The sequence below is a fragment of the Bubalus bubalis genome, chromosome 1 (genome assembly GCF_019923935.1).
Source record: "Bubalus bubalis isolate 160015118507 breed Murrah chromosome 1, NDDB_SH_1, whole genome shotgun sequence".
NCBI lineage: Eukaryota > Metazoa > Chordata > Mammalia > Artiodactyla > Bovidae > Bubalus > Bubalus bubalis.
Window position 1 is genome coordinate 90,513,405 of NC_059157.1, and position 13,308 is coordinate 90,526,712.

The window sequence follows — 13,308 nt, forward strand, 5'->3', positions numbered from 1 at the left end:
TATAAAAAAGTTTTTAATACAAAGTTATCTCCTACTCATGTGATCAGCTTACCTGCTTGGTGATGTAGAGCAAAATGCACAATTTTTTTCCCTCTTTTTTATGTAACACATTATCCCAGTGTACTCTAGTACCTGGAAAAAACACTTTTTAACAGTTCCCTCATATGTAAAAAGAGGTGATCTTATTAAATAAGAACCAAATTGAGCTACATAGGTTTTTAAATCTCCCAGAAGTATGTAGGAATACTAAAAACAGTCCATAAAAGCAGAGTTGTGTGAAATGTAATTCAGACAACTAAGAACATAAAAATCTCTCAGTATAGCTTTGAATATTATAATTCAAATAATTATAATTTGGGTAATTTTTACCTTTGTTATATGAGAATTTATGTTCAACTCTTGTTTTATAGTCAAATATTTTAAGTATCAGAATTTCAACTGTAATTTTAAAAAATTACAAAAAAATTACAAAAATGAGCTGTGAACACACAATAAATACATGGGGGGAAGTTAGCTTCATTATCAGTCCCTATTTCAGGTACAGAAGGATTAAGCAACTTACCTTGGGTCAGTACATCACAGCTAGTAGGAACCATCATTGGAAGCCAGGCATAACTCTAGAGCATTATTTTAAAAGGAGTTTTTGTACATGTTCTCGTTTAATATAAATATTAACCTAGGTATCATTGAAAAGTCTGAGATTGAAGCTCCACATAGTAGACTGTTGCCAGTGAGCCAAAGGATCTCCCACTCAAAGAAGTCTAAAATCATGTTCCTCAATAGAAAATGACAGGGGACAACTATTCTTAAAGCAAGTACATTGCTCTGTTATTTTTTATTTTTCTAATCTACTTGAAACTCATTGTGAAAACACCACCCTTTTAGTTAAAAGTTTCAGAGACCATGTGGTCCCCAAAGCCTAGAATGTTTATTATCTGGTCCTTTATAGAAAAACATTTGCTGACTCCCTGAATTAGACCATAAAATTCTACAGTTGTAGTTTGACATATTTTAACACAAAGAGCAATTTTTATTTGGATTGGATTTGCTGTAGAGTGACTTAACCTGTAGCTGCTAGTTTTTATGTAAACTAGGTGGAATGAATTTAAACTTGGACTATAATATTGGGGGAAGGTTATTTTCAGAATGCAGTCTTTTAGAGAAAATCTGTTACAAATTATATATTGGCAATTTGTAGAAATAATAAGTTTTTTTCACTGTTGTCTAATTCAGGCAATTTCTATCTTCACCATGCTTCAGAATCACCTGGAGAGGTGTTTCTTAAAACTTACAGGTGCCTGAGCTCTACTCCTAGAGATCTTGTTTTATTTGGTTGAGGGTGGGGTACAGGCATTGATATCTTAAACGGTTTGCAGGTCATTCTAAAGTGTAGTGAGAATTGGGAACCACTGATCTTGTCTTACTCACTCATTTTATAAATGAGGCAACTAGGGTCCGAAGAGTTGTGATGCATCAAAGGACAAGCAGCTATTTAGTGGGGGACTAGACCAGAACCTGGTACACTTGACTTTGCAGTTAATGACTTCCCTACATCATTCTCACTCTCTCAGCACCAACCAGAGCTTGGCAGACTTTTCTGTCATAAAAAACGAAATAGTAAATATTTTAGGCTTTATGGATCACGTGACTTTTTGTCCTTAATTTTACTTTATTCAGACAACCACACAATCTCCATTTCTTGCCATTTATGGTGATTTTCACCAAAGTTATTTTGTTTTTCAAGGGAGGGGATAGTGGTGGAAGGAAGGATTTTTATATATACAGAGGTATTTTATATTATGGTCAAAGACTGTAGATTGCTAATTAAACAGCAACTTAGGCTTTTAGGCAATATCCTCTCTCTTGAAAAATAAAGATTTAGTTGTCCCCAGAGTCTGTTGAAAAGCCAGTTTAGATATCAATTGGCAGGATGAAAACACAGCTTTTTTTTTTTTTTTTGCTCACAATCTTAAATTGAATAGACATTTTCAGTATAAAACCTCCTGTTTCTCCAAAAACTTACAGTAAAAAAAATTTTATGTTTTTATGTAGAGGATAGGAGAAATTGTATGACATCAATGTTTTTTCATGAATTTAGTTTGATTTAGGTGCTGCCATGAGTAAAATGCATTAGGTATTTTGAGTTACTTGTTAAAAATTAAGCTTGCTCATAATGATTTTAGTTAGGATCTTCACTGAGTAAAATTTAGTTCTTTTCAAAGTATTATTTTTGTGTTTCTGATCCTGCTAGTCCTATTAACTTGAAATTGGGAGATATGGAAACAGTCACCTAAATACTCTGCTTGGAGACTGTTAGTGCTTGTGGTAACATTCGACCATCTTTGGCACTCTGCTGGTTTAGCAGTTTTCCTCTGTGACCTTTTCCAGTTTTATTCATGGACTATGTCAAAAGCTTTCTTTCATGAGTAAATTTTGAACCCAGGTTCAAGGTGAGTTCAGAATATACTCAGTTCATTCAATCCTTTTTATTTTTTTTAAATGCAGGGTTGTACACATTTTAATAATTTTCTTATGTATCTGGTATTTAATGCTGACAGGATTCCAGTCAATGGAGAGGTTTCATTGCAAGTAGCTGCAGGTGTGTTTCATGGTAGAGATAAAAGTTTTTAGTGAAGCAGACCTTTTCTTTTAAAAAGCTTTACATCCTAGTACCTAATGAATATAGATGTTCTTTTTTGTGGGGCAGTATGATGTGCTTTCTGTTGTTACTGCAATTGTAAAGGCAAACCATGATACCAAATCTAAAAGATTTTAAAGATTGTGAAAATGGGCACTTAATGTTTATTCTTAATGTTTTATTAATTTTTATAGGATGAATAAGCCTAAAAAGCATCTCACTAACATAGTAAGTTGTATTTGTAGCAGCATTGTTTCATTTAAAAACATTCATTCTCTACAACGTGTTTTTATTTGGTACTGTTATTAAACAGGCCCCTCAAAACCAGGTTAATGACTAGCTTTTGCATTAATTCCGACATTTGTCATTTGAGCATATACTCTATACTGGGAGTTATGTTAGAACAGGCATTTACTCTCAGGGATTATACAGTCTAGGAGGAGTTGAAGTAGAAGAAATATATATATATATATATAGTGGTTTTCATTTTAGAGGGTTTACAAAATTGTCTAGAAAATGCTTCTTTACTATATGGTATTGAAATATAAAATCCACTACTCTACTTGGTGCATAAATACTTAGGATTAAGTTTGTTAAATTTCTCATTTATTATTTTTTTTTTGTCCATAACAGTAAGACTAATTCTCTGGAAAATGTTCACCAAAAGAAAAAGTAAGAGATACATGTTTTGCCTTTTCAGCAGGTTATAGTCAGCAGACTGGACCCCAACAACCTCAGCAGTTCCCAGGATATGGCCAGCAACCAACTTCCCAGGCACCGGCACCTGCCTTTTCTGGTCAGCCTCAGCAACTGCCTGCTCAACCTCCACAGCAGTATCAGGCGAGCAGTTACCCTCAACAAACTTACACTACCCAAACTTCTCAGCCCACTAATTACACTGTGGCCCCTGCCTCACAACCGGGAATGGCTCCAAGCCAACCCGGGGCCTACCAGCCAAGACCAGGTTTCACCCCACCTCCTGGAAGTACCATGACCCCTCTTGCAAGTGGGTCTAACCCATATGCACGTAGCCGTCCTCCCTTTGGTCAGGGCTATACCCAACCTGGACCAGGTTATCGATAAAGAGGCTCAGTTACACTGATGAATGTAGCTGCTAGCTGTTTGCCTCCCAAAAGACTCCAATACTACTATTTTAATTTGTATTGAAGTTCAGGAATTTAAAAAGCAGAGCATTTTTTTATGATACCATTATTGCTGTTAATTGAAAGTGTAATTTGCTGGAAGAAAAAAGACCAAAATGGAAGTTTTTTTCCTCCCCTGCTTAGAAGTATAGCAGCTTCCTACTTATTTTGGAACACTACTCTTACATGTGTGCAAAGTGATTGATTTTCTAGCTTGCCTTGTCCAGAGGATATTAAAATGCTAGGTTGAAGTTCAGCCCTCTTACTTGGCTTTTTATTATTAACACGATGTACTAAAGTAGATCCCTTTGAGAAGAGTAGCTATTATGTATAAAATGTAACATTGATAGGTTAATAAAGATGATTGAATCCATTGGTGGTCTTGTAACTTAATTTAGTCTTTGGTATTCTATATATGTGTATATATGAGAAAAATCCTTAATGATGTTTTTGGTCTTGAAATAATACATTTTATCTTAGGCCTTTCTATTCAGAGAAGCACAGTGCTGTTGTCTTCTGTCCTGGTTTTGGTTTTAAATGACAAAACTTTAAAATAGATCAAGATTAGCATTATATATAAACACAGTAGATACAATATTAAAAGATGAAAGGGAGCTTGGTAGATTCTAAACAACCTGTGTGTTTCCTTATAGAAATCAACCATTTAGAAATGAAGAACTCAGTCTTAAAAAAAACTACATCTCTTTATTGCGAGTTTATACTGTTTGAAAAATATAATATGAAGTATTGATAAAACTGAAGTATGTTGAAAGGTAAGCACAGAAAGGTCCTTTAAGAATGAGGGCACCAATGCAGCATTCCTGTCTTCCTCCCCAGTGAAGGAGAATAATACCGTTTTAAATAAAAATAAGTCAGATTTTCATTACAGGTTGTTAGAATTAAGAAAACAGCCTCTGATACATTCATTCCCTAGAGATCTTCTGTGTAAAAATAGAGTAAATATCATAAAATGGTAGGCTTCTCATCATGGGTTATCCTTTTATGCTTAGACTTTGCTACAGTCTTTGGATACAGCTTGATTAGAATTAAAAACAGTATGAACACAACTGTTTAAAGGGATAGTTTGACAGAGAACATTCAGACATTGTAGCATACTTATGGGTAGAGAAAGCACAAAATATGTATTTTTGAAATGATATATCAAATTCTCAATTCCATTTTCAACTGAAATTTACTGATTGAAACAACCTTTGCAACAATTTGTAGATAATTAATGAAATGTATATTTGCATGAATGGCTATTTAAATGCTTCAAAAGTTACTCAACTGTTACTAAAAAGTTGAAGTTTAAATAAACGTGAATATTAGGACCTTTTCTCCCCAGATATAATATGTTGATGATAATTTGATCTAATAAGTTAAGCCAAGTAGAGATTTATGGAATTAACAGTAGGAAGAGTACACAATAAATGTAAATATTTTTTTAAAGTATATTAGTTTTTTGATGTTAATTTTGTTATAAAAGTATCTCAGAACATCATTACAACAGTGTGATAAATAATATACAAATGATCTCTTAAAATACCATGAATAGGGAGCCAGCTTCCCCAAAAATGTTATTCTGTTAATATCAATATTTTGCTTTCTTAAAATGACTTTGTAAAACCTGATAAATATTCTTAGCAATCTTTCTAATAAACATCTAATATTGCTATTAGATTTTAAAATTTTATACATAGTAAACAAAAGAGCTTTAAATGCATGTGGCAAATACCATACTGTTTCCAATTATTTTTTGAAACGATGAAACAGAAGGCACTTTTGAATGTGACTGCAGCATCTACCATTTTCCAGGAATTGTGGTCCCACATTCATACCACTGGACATAATTGATTTGAGTGTGACCACCGATTTCTCCAAATTGGACTGGTTCCTGACGAACTGCTCTGAAATAGCCTAAGAGGGAAATAATTAAAATTAATAGCTGCTGTGTTATATTTTTTGTCCTCATAGATTGAAGGGTGCCTTTGAAGGTTAGTCTAGGTGAAGCAGAGTGTTTTAGACAGTGGATAGCAACAGAGGCCCCAGTGTCTTTCCTTAGGTGGTAATGGTGGGCTAAACATATGGACACCTAGGATGGGTTGGTACTATTGATACTTGAGAGAAAGCTGAAATGAAAAGGGACAGGAGTTGGAAGGGTTTTATGTTTGAGTGTCATTGACCAAGTTCAGTATAACTGTTCTACGTGAAAGTGTACTTTCTGCACATTATAGCCTAGAGTAGTCTGAAGAAGTGATCTGGGTAGAGAGGTGTGTTGTGCTAAAATGTTAGGAAACAAAAGGGTAGTTCTAAGATTGCTAAATGTCTAGAATTAAAATTCGGTGAAAATATCCTTCAAGGATCCTACACTAAATGATTTAAAATTTTGCTGAGAATATAAAATGTTATGGAAATAGACAGAACTTATCTTTTCTATCTAGTTCCTGTGCGGTTATAGTTTCAATTTTCTTTTAATAAGTTCACAGATCTTATTCAGTCATCTTTTACTATGGTTGCTATTTTTAATGCCAGTGACCAAAATATGTAGCTAAAAAGACCAATCAAATGATTTTAAGTATTTAACAAGTCTCTCTTGGTAGCTCCTGAGTAATAATGGATATATAATTTACCCTCTCCTACCCTACCTGGACAGGGATTGATTTTCAGTCTTTTCAGTTCTCATGACACAGCTTGGTGCTAAAGTGTCTTTAGAAAGTTGCAGTGGTTAGTCACTTCTTAGCAGAATTCTTCTATTTTAATTGTGTAGTTATATAATTATTTATAAGGCAAAAAATATTTTTCCTTTTATGATAGTAGGAAAGTGAAAGTGTGAGTTGCTCTGTTGTGTCTGACTCTTCGCAACCCCATGGACTGTAGCCCTCCAGATTCCTCTGTCCGTGGGATTCTCCAGGCAAGAATACTGGAGTGTGTTGCCATGTCCTTCTCCATGATAGTAGTAAAGCTTTAATTTTTTTTAGGAAGGAATTAAAACCTGCCTGTGTGCTGAGTATGACAAATTATAAAGGTAGTACATGAATGATTTAAGTTTGGGAAAAGTTTCTTTCAAGAGCTGCTTTTGCAGATTCAGGTTTTCTTAAAGTAGAATGTATGTGTAAGCAATAGAGTCTTGAGAAATGGGATGAAAGTTGAGAAACTTCTATTAAAGTCTTCATGTTAAGGTCTTATGTAGACAGTCTTCTTTTCTTTGGCAGGTAGAGTAGGAAGACTACAGAATGATTTTTAAAGTGATTGCTTTGTTCAGCCTGAGGGCTTCCCTGGTGGCTCGGACAGGAAAGAATTCACCCACCAATGCAGGAGACCTGGGTTTGATCCCTGGGTCCGGATGATCCCCTGAAGGAGGAAATGACAACCCACTCTAGTATTCTTGCCTGGAGAATCCCATGGACAGAGGAGCTTGGTGGACTACAGTCCATGGGGTCGCAAAGGTCAGACATGACTGAGCAGCTGACACTTTAACTTTTTGCTCAGACTGAATGGTTTTTGGGTTCATTTGTAAAAGCCTCCTGCTTTTGAGCAAGCTCAGAAAACCTACCTTCTTTGGTGGGTAACTGGTCAGAAGAGAGTTGCTGTCCTGTGCGTCCATCTAAAAATGAGTCCACAAACTGGCAGTGATCTTCCCCGTGGCCTCTCTGATCGCCTATGTTATAAAATTTTCCTGGAAATTAAAAGGATCATGAGGTAGTTCTTTGATTTGGGACAACTCTGAAATAAATTGTTTCAAATAATCCGTCTTCCATGTTCTTGTACTTCCCCACCTGTTCATTCTAGTTCAAGTCACAGTGATAGAATCTCCCAGCTGCATCCTTGCTTTTACTCTTGGCTTTCCCTATTCTTCCTCTCCTCCTCCTCTCACAGATTAGTCATCTTTTAAACATGCAACTCAGATAATGTTACTTGCCTCCATCAATCTCTCCAGCAGTCTTCTGTTAACACTCAGAATAAAACCCAGTCCTTACCCAGTTTCCAAGCTCCACGTGATTATGCACGCCTGCCTGATCTTCCTGTACTAAGCCTCAGCCATGCTGGTAAACTGGAGAGGGGTTTCTGCTACAGGTCTTCATGTTACCTTCCCTCTACCTCTGCTGCTTTATCCCTTGGTCTTTCTTGGTTCCTTCCCAGTTTTCTTCTCAGCTTACCTTTTCTTCTCAAAAGGTAAGTGTTACCTTTTGAGGAAAGCTTTTCCTAAACATTTTAACTGAAGGAGCTTTCATTCCATTCCACCATTTTCTTTCATCCCTTTTTTCCTTCAAAGTACTATATGAAATTCTTATTTACATATTTGTTTTCTGTCTGTCCCCACTAGAAATGGTTGGGAATGCCAAGAAAATGACTTTGTAAAAGTCATGTGTTAATATGTAGCCAAGGGATTCACAGACTTATAAAAGGGGCAGGAACAGTCCTGCTTTGTCCCCAGCAACATCAAAACAAAACATATATTATTTGTTAAATGATGGAACAAATGTCTACCTTTCTATGTTGGGGTTTAAAATTATTACTGTATGAATACAGAAGAGAAAAGAACCCACTGAGTCTGGAGCAAGGGGTTATAGCCCTTCTGGCTGATTGTCTTAACCTTGCTCTTGTTTCTGACAGACTTAAAATCTTAAACAGGTCATACTCCTTCCATAATTATTGTTAGATACACTCATTTTACTACCAGTAAGCTTTTCATTCTGGATTGGCTATAACATAATTGAGCTTGGATATGACTAGTTTGTGTACATTCAACTTTGCCATGATGGCACTGTTTCGAATTGCATTTTCATTATTTACCTTCTTACAGCATTTCTCAGATCCTAAGATTCCAATAACACCTTGCTCAAAAAGAAAACCCGTATTTCTGTCGTGTCTGGCAGAATCCATAGAAAAGTCTAAGTCACAGAATGCTACAGAGCATTTCCTGTTCTTACCTGTGAGGGAGTCACTCAGGTAAATCTTGTATCTGAGAGAGTTGCACAGCTGCACCCCTACAAACTTCTTATACCATGTCCTTTTGACATACTGTTTGCCCTTACATTCTGAATAAGAGTCTGAGTTAAAGGGTCTTTCGGTCCATATGGCATCTCTTCCCGCTGCATAAAGAAAGCACATGGTTTGAGTTTAGTATCTAACTTTGGGTCCTGAAGAGCTATCTTAAAAGCTTTTTAAAAAAAGCAGTTTGCAAAGTTCATTGTCAACCTGCTGATACCTGGTTTTCTCCAGTGCTAAATATTGGAGTGAAAAAATACAGGTGTTTAAACACGTAAGCCCCCCATTAATTTTCTGTCAATAGTGAGGTGAATCTTGGAGCGGTATGTGTCAAAGTTGATTAGTTTCTGCAGTGCTCAGCATAGCATCACGTTAGGAACAAAATTAGGTTTCTTTTTCTGAGATAAACTGTTTGAGTGTGAACAGTTGCTTTAATGTGACTTGTTATTAAAAGTGGAGATGAGTTTGACAGAAAACAAAATTCTGTAAAGCAATTATCCTTCAATAAAAAAATAAAAAAGAATGGATAACCCTAACCCTACACAGTGGAATATAACACAGCAGTGAAAATAAATAAAGTCACAAACAAAAGTGGAATTGAGGGTGCTATATCTTAAACAGAAGATTTGAGCCAATCTGTTCTATGAATGAAAAGCAGGTTTCAGAATACTCAACTTGTTCCCGAAACATCATAGGCTGTCAGTATTACTGAACATTTTAGGTAAGCATTCATAGGTAATTGAAGAAGACTAAATGGACTAAAGTGAAATCATGACTAAAATTCTACCATGCCCATTTAGCTGAATCACTAGAAAAGCATGCAGTTGTGTTCTCATTGAGGTAGGTACTTACCAGAAACTGGCTCACTCACTCTTGGGTCAGCTGAGGAGAAATAGCAAACATAGTCAGAGTTTATTAGGTAAGTCCCAGTATTCCAGTGATGTGGCAAAGAAGATGGGTGCTTAACAGATGTTATGGATTCTTGGACAACATACACTCCTACTAAAGTCCAAACTTGAAAACTGTGAGTTTTGTTTTGGGGATGGTTCTGTGTTGGAGAAGCTCAGCTATGTCTTTTATATGTGGTTTAAGTAGTTAGGAGTCTTTTTTGCTGTACTAGATTTTACTTCCACTTTCAAATCTTCCTCTTTTTAGCTTCATAAAACATCCATTGACAAAATCACCAGGATGCCATGAACTGCAGTTGTGCAGATATATCTTAAGGAACTGGAACTTAGGCCAGATCAGAATATTTCACAGCTGTTCATCATAAAAAGCTATCACATGAATTCCCTTTCTGGACACAACTGGCTCACTAAGTCTGACATTCTGATTCTAGGCACAGAGAGGAGCATTCATTCACTATTGAGTATAGAGTGACCTCATACTTCCTCTCTTTTACACTGATAAGCCTGCATTTTTCTGACATGAAAATAAATGAGGAAAAACCCAGGTGTTGCTTCTTTAAAGGGTACCTTCATTGGTTTTTCAAATAGATGGGTTTTTGAAATCAAGTGCTTTACCTCGTTTAGCTGGTTTCAGACAAGCTATGCAAACACTGACCCTTTATATCCTTGTTGGGAATTCCGGCTGATGCAATTACCTGATTCAGTACTGAATGCCACTGTGTTGCTGGGTGGCCCTTCACCAAGTGGGTTTTTGGGTTTCACCTGGAATTCATAGCTGAAGAGGGAGAAAAAGAGAACAACATTCTTCAGAAGTAGGAAACATCTGGTCATACTTAATGTTCCTCCCAATTCTGTTTTGAAATCATCATAATGTTGAATGGACTTGTGTTCTAGAAGCAGCTTCAGGAAAAGAAAAATTTCTTTACTGTTCAAACAGCTTGTCTGTTTTCTAAAAGAAAGGGGTTAAAAAAAAAAAAAAAGACTTCTCTTTTAAAATCTCCAAATTAACAGAATAAAAATAGCTGAGCAGGTTGTTAATAGACATGCAGGAAAGCAATATTTGGTGGACCCAGGCTAATTCCAGTAATGAGGAGTCTCAGTTTTCTTCAAACGATTAGCTACTTCCTGGGAGCAAAGAATTGCAAAACTCCCAACTTGGGTTGTTGCCTTAGACTTAGTGTTCCTTACCGTGGGGTTTGAACTATGTATGTGAGAAGCACATGATAGAGTTGTAGTGGAGAAAGTTTATTTAAAATGCAGATTTTTTTGCTCCATGGTAGCTACTGAATCCATTTTTGAGGGCTTCCAGAAAGGTATTTATAGTAAGTTTCTGAGGTGAATCCTGTGGCAACTGACACATGAGAACTAGATAAACTATGGGAACAGATGCATATGAAAATACTACGTTGCAGGAAGTTGCTGATTATATCACCTGGAACTCGCATCTTATGTGGATCATACGAAGTCACGATATATCCTGAGTAATGGCATGGTAATGTCACCTCAGGATAAACATGGGCATAAAGACACCCCCCTCTCCCTCTATAAACCAGATTCATATGGACCAGTTCCTTAACCGTTTATGTTAAAAAAACAAAGGACAAAATAAGCTCATATCCCTAATAGTTAAAAGTTTGTTTGATTTCTGTCCTTAAGAATTATTCACTAAATTGCTAGGCAATATTTGACAAATTTCATCCATAGAATACTCAAGCAGAGCAAATCCTTTTAAATTCAAATAGTAAAGCTATTTGCTGTTTGCCTGAAACTAAGAGTTCCTTTAGGTTGCAGACTTGGTAGGAAAGTAGTTTCAAATGTAAAACCAGCTTGAGTCAGCTGAGAATTATGAGTTTCAAAATTTTGAAAGACTTTGGGACATAATTCACCTTTTTGAAAAGTTTATAATTGACTAAGTGCAGAACACACACACAAATTTATTAAAAAAGTGAAAAACAGAAGGATGACAGCTCTCAGTTTGGTACAGAGGATAACCAAGTGAGCAATAACAGGAAAACTTTCTGGGGCTCAAAAGATTTTTGGCTACTGAGGCATTGCATTAAAACACTGCTGCAATCTATAAGGAAGACAGATTCAAGTATTACAATGTCAACCACTTTTTGAGTGCTTCCTATGTACTCAAAAAGTACACTACATATAAAAAGTAATACAATACACACAAACCCCAAGAAATAAGTATTAATCCTATTTATCAGTTGAGAACAATCAGGCTCTTAACTATTGTACTCTTATTGCCTTTGCTTTTCTAAACTTCCAAACTTTGTGATATGGGGATTAAAATATGCAGAGTTTTTATAGTGAGAGACTGCACATGAAAGAATTTTTGCAAACTAATCAGCTGGTAGAAAGTGTTGTTATCCTTTGCATAAGAGACTGCCACCCATCTCATTTAAATAAATTGCACATACATCAGGTGCTTTGGCATAGAATATTTCCACAGATTAAATTCTAGCTCAGAGGCCTCATGAACTTAGAAAGAAAAAATCGTCCCACTATGGTGAACTGAAAATGGAAAAAAGAAATCACAGGCATCTAAACTTTGATTCAAGTGGGCAAGGCATTCCACATTCTAGGCCATTGCCAAAAATCTCTGCTTTGGCCAAGTCTGATGAAATTATTTCCGTGTCTTTTTTATTTCACAGTTATTTACACTTCAGCTATATTTGTAGTATGGCTACAAATACTGATAAGCTACTTTTGAGGTTTTTTTGGCCACCATTTTATGATACTTGACAAGTTTTGAAGAAATCATTTTAAACTATAATTAATAGCATGGGAACTAAAAGGCAGATATTTTTGGCTGCCTTTATATTAAACAAAATATAAAAATGGTATATTTTAAAAGGCAAAATTTTTCCCAAGAAGCACATTTTGTCATGAGATTTATGACACTGTAGGTATAAGAGTAATGTCTTACATAGAGAATAGACTTATGGACATGGGGAGATGGTGAAATGTATGGAAAGAGTAACGTGGAAACTTACAATATGTAAGATAGCCAAGGGGAATTCGCTGTATGGCTCAGGAAACTCAAAACGGGCTGTGTATCAATCTAGAGGGGTGGAATGGGGCTGGAGATGGGAGGGAGGTTCAAAAGGGAGAGGGTATATGTATACTTATGGCTGATTCATTTTGAGATTTGACAGAAAACAAAATTCTGTAAAGCAATTATCCTTCAATAAAAAAATTTTTTTTAAGTAATGTCTTAGGGAAAATATTGATTGCACATAGGAAATAAGCATAGCATTTTAGCTATGCAAAAATGCTTGCAGAAGAAAATTATTTGAAATAAAAAGTACAGAATAAAATTTCAGATAGAATATTTGGAAAATAAGAAACACAAATATTAGGGGACAAAAGATGAAAAATGTGAGAAAATATGGGAATGAGCAGATTATTTCAGGGAATACAAAACTAGTAGATTCTAGAAGAGAGAGGAGGGGAAAAGGAAGGTAGGAAATTACCCTAGAAGTTTTTAAGTAATTTCCCATAACTGAAAGACATGGGTTTCTAGGTTTAAAAGGCCTAATACTTGCCAAGCAATAAGAAAAAAAAGACTAATGCATAGAAATTGCAAAATCTTAGAGTACTAGGATAAAGAGTAGATCTTAAA

The 13,308-nt window shown here is 35.6% G+C and overlaps 2 protein-coding genes across 54 annotated transcripts in view; one reads left to right on the forward strand and one right to left on the reverse strand.

The window, feature by feature from the left end:
- Positions 1 to 4,153, forward strand: part of TFG (trafficking from ER to golgi regulator) — a 31,696-nt gene extending 27,543 nt beyond the window's left edge. For 2 of the 4 annotated variants that reach the window (XM_025282921.3, XM_025282931.3), the window contains exon 8: positions 3,342 to 4,153. In XM_025282921.3, coding sequence (XP_025138706.1) covers positions 3,342 to 3,721 — 380 coding nt within the window. In that variant the 3' untranslated portion in view covers positions 3,722 to 4,153. Of the gene's footprint in view, positions 1 to 3,338 lie in introns of all 4 variants that reach the window. The other 2 variants (XM_006058747.4, XM_006058748.4) reach the window with 1 other exon arrangement.
- Positions 4,154 to 4,465: 312 nt separating this feature from the next.
- The window catches only part of LOC102400543 (ABI family member 3 binding protein), a 295,359-nt gene continuing 286,516 nt past the window's right edge, over positions 4,466 to 13,308 (reverse strand). For all 50 annotated transcript variants that reach the window (XM_044941166.2, XM_044941140.2, XM_044941123.2 and 47 more), the window contains 5 exons: positions 10,373 to 10,452; positions 9,622 to 9,651; positions 8,712 to 8,873; positions 7,334 to 7,456; positions 4,466 to 5,697 (listed from right to left, as the gene is read on the reverse strand). In XM_044941166.2, the coding sequence (XP_044797101.2) occupies positions 5,582 to 5,697; positions 7,334 to 7,456; positions 8,712 to 8,873; positions 9,622 to 9,651; positions 10,373 to 10,452 (511 nt within the window). In that variant the 3' untranslated portion in view covers positions 4,466 to 5,581. The remainder of the gene's footprint in view (positions 5,698 to 7,333; positions 7,457 to 8,711; positions 8,874 to 9,621; positions 9,652 to 10,372; positions 10,453 to 13,308) is intronic.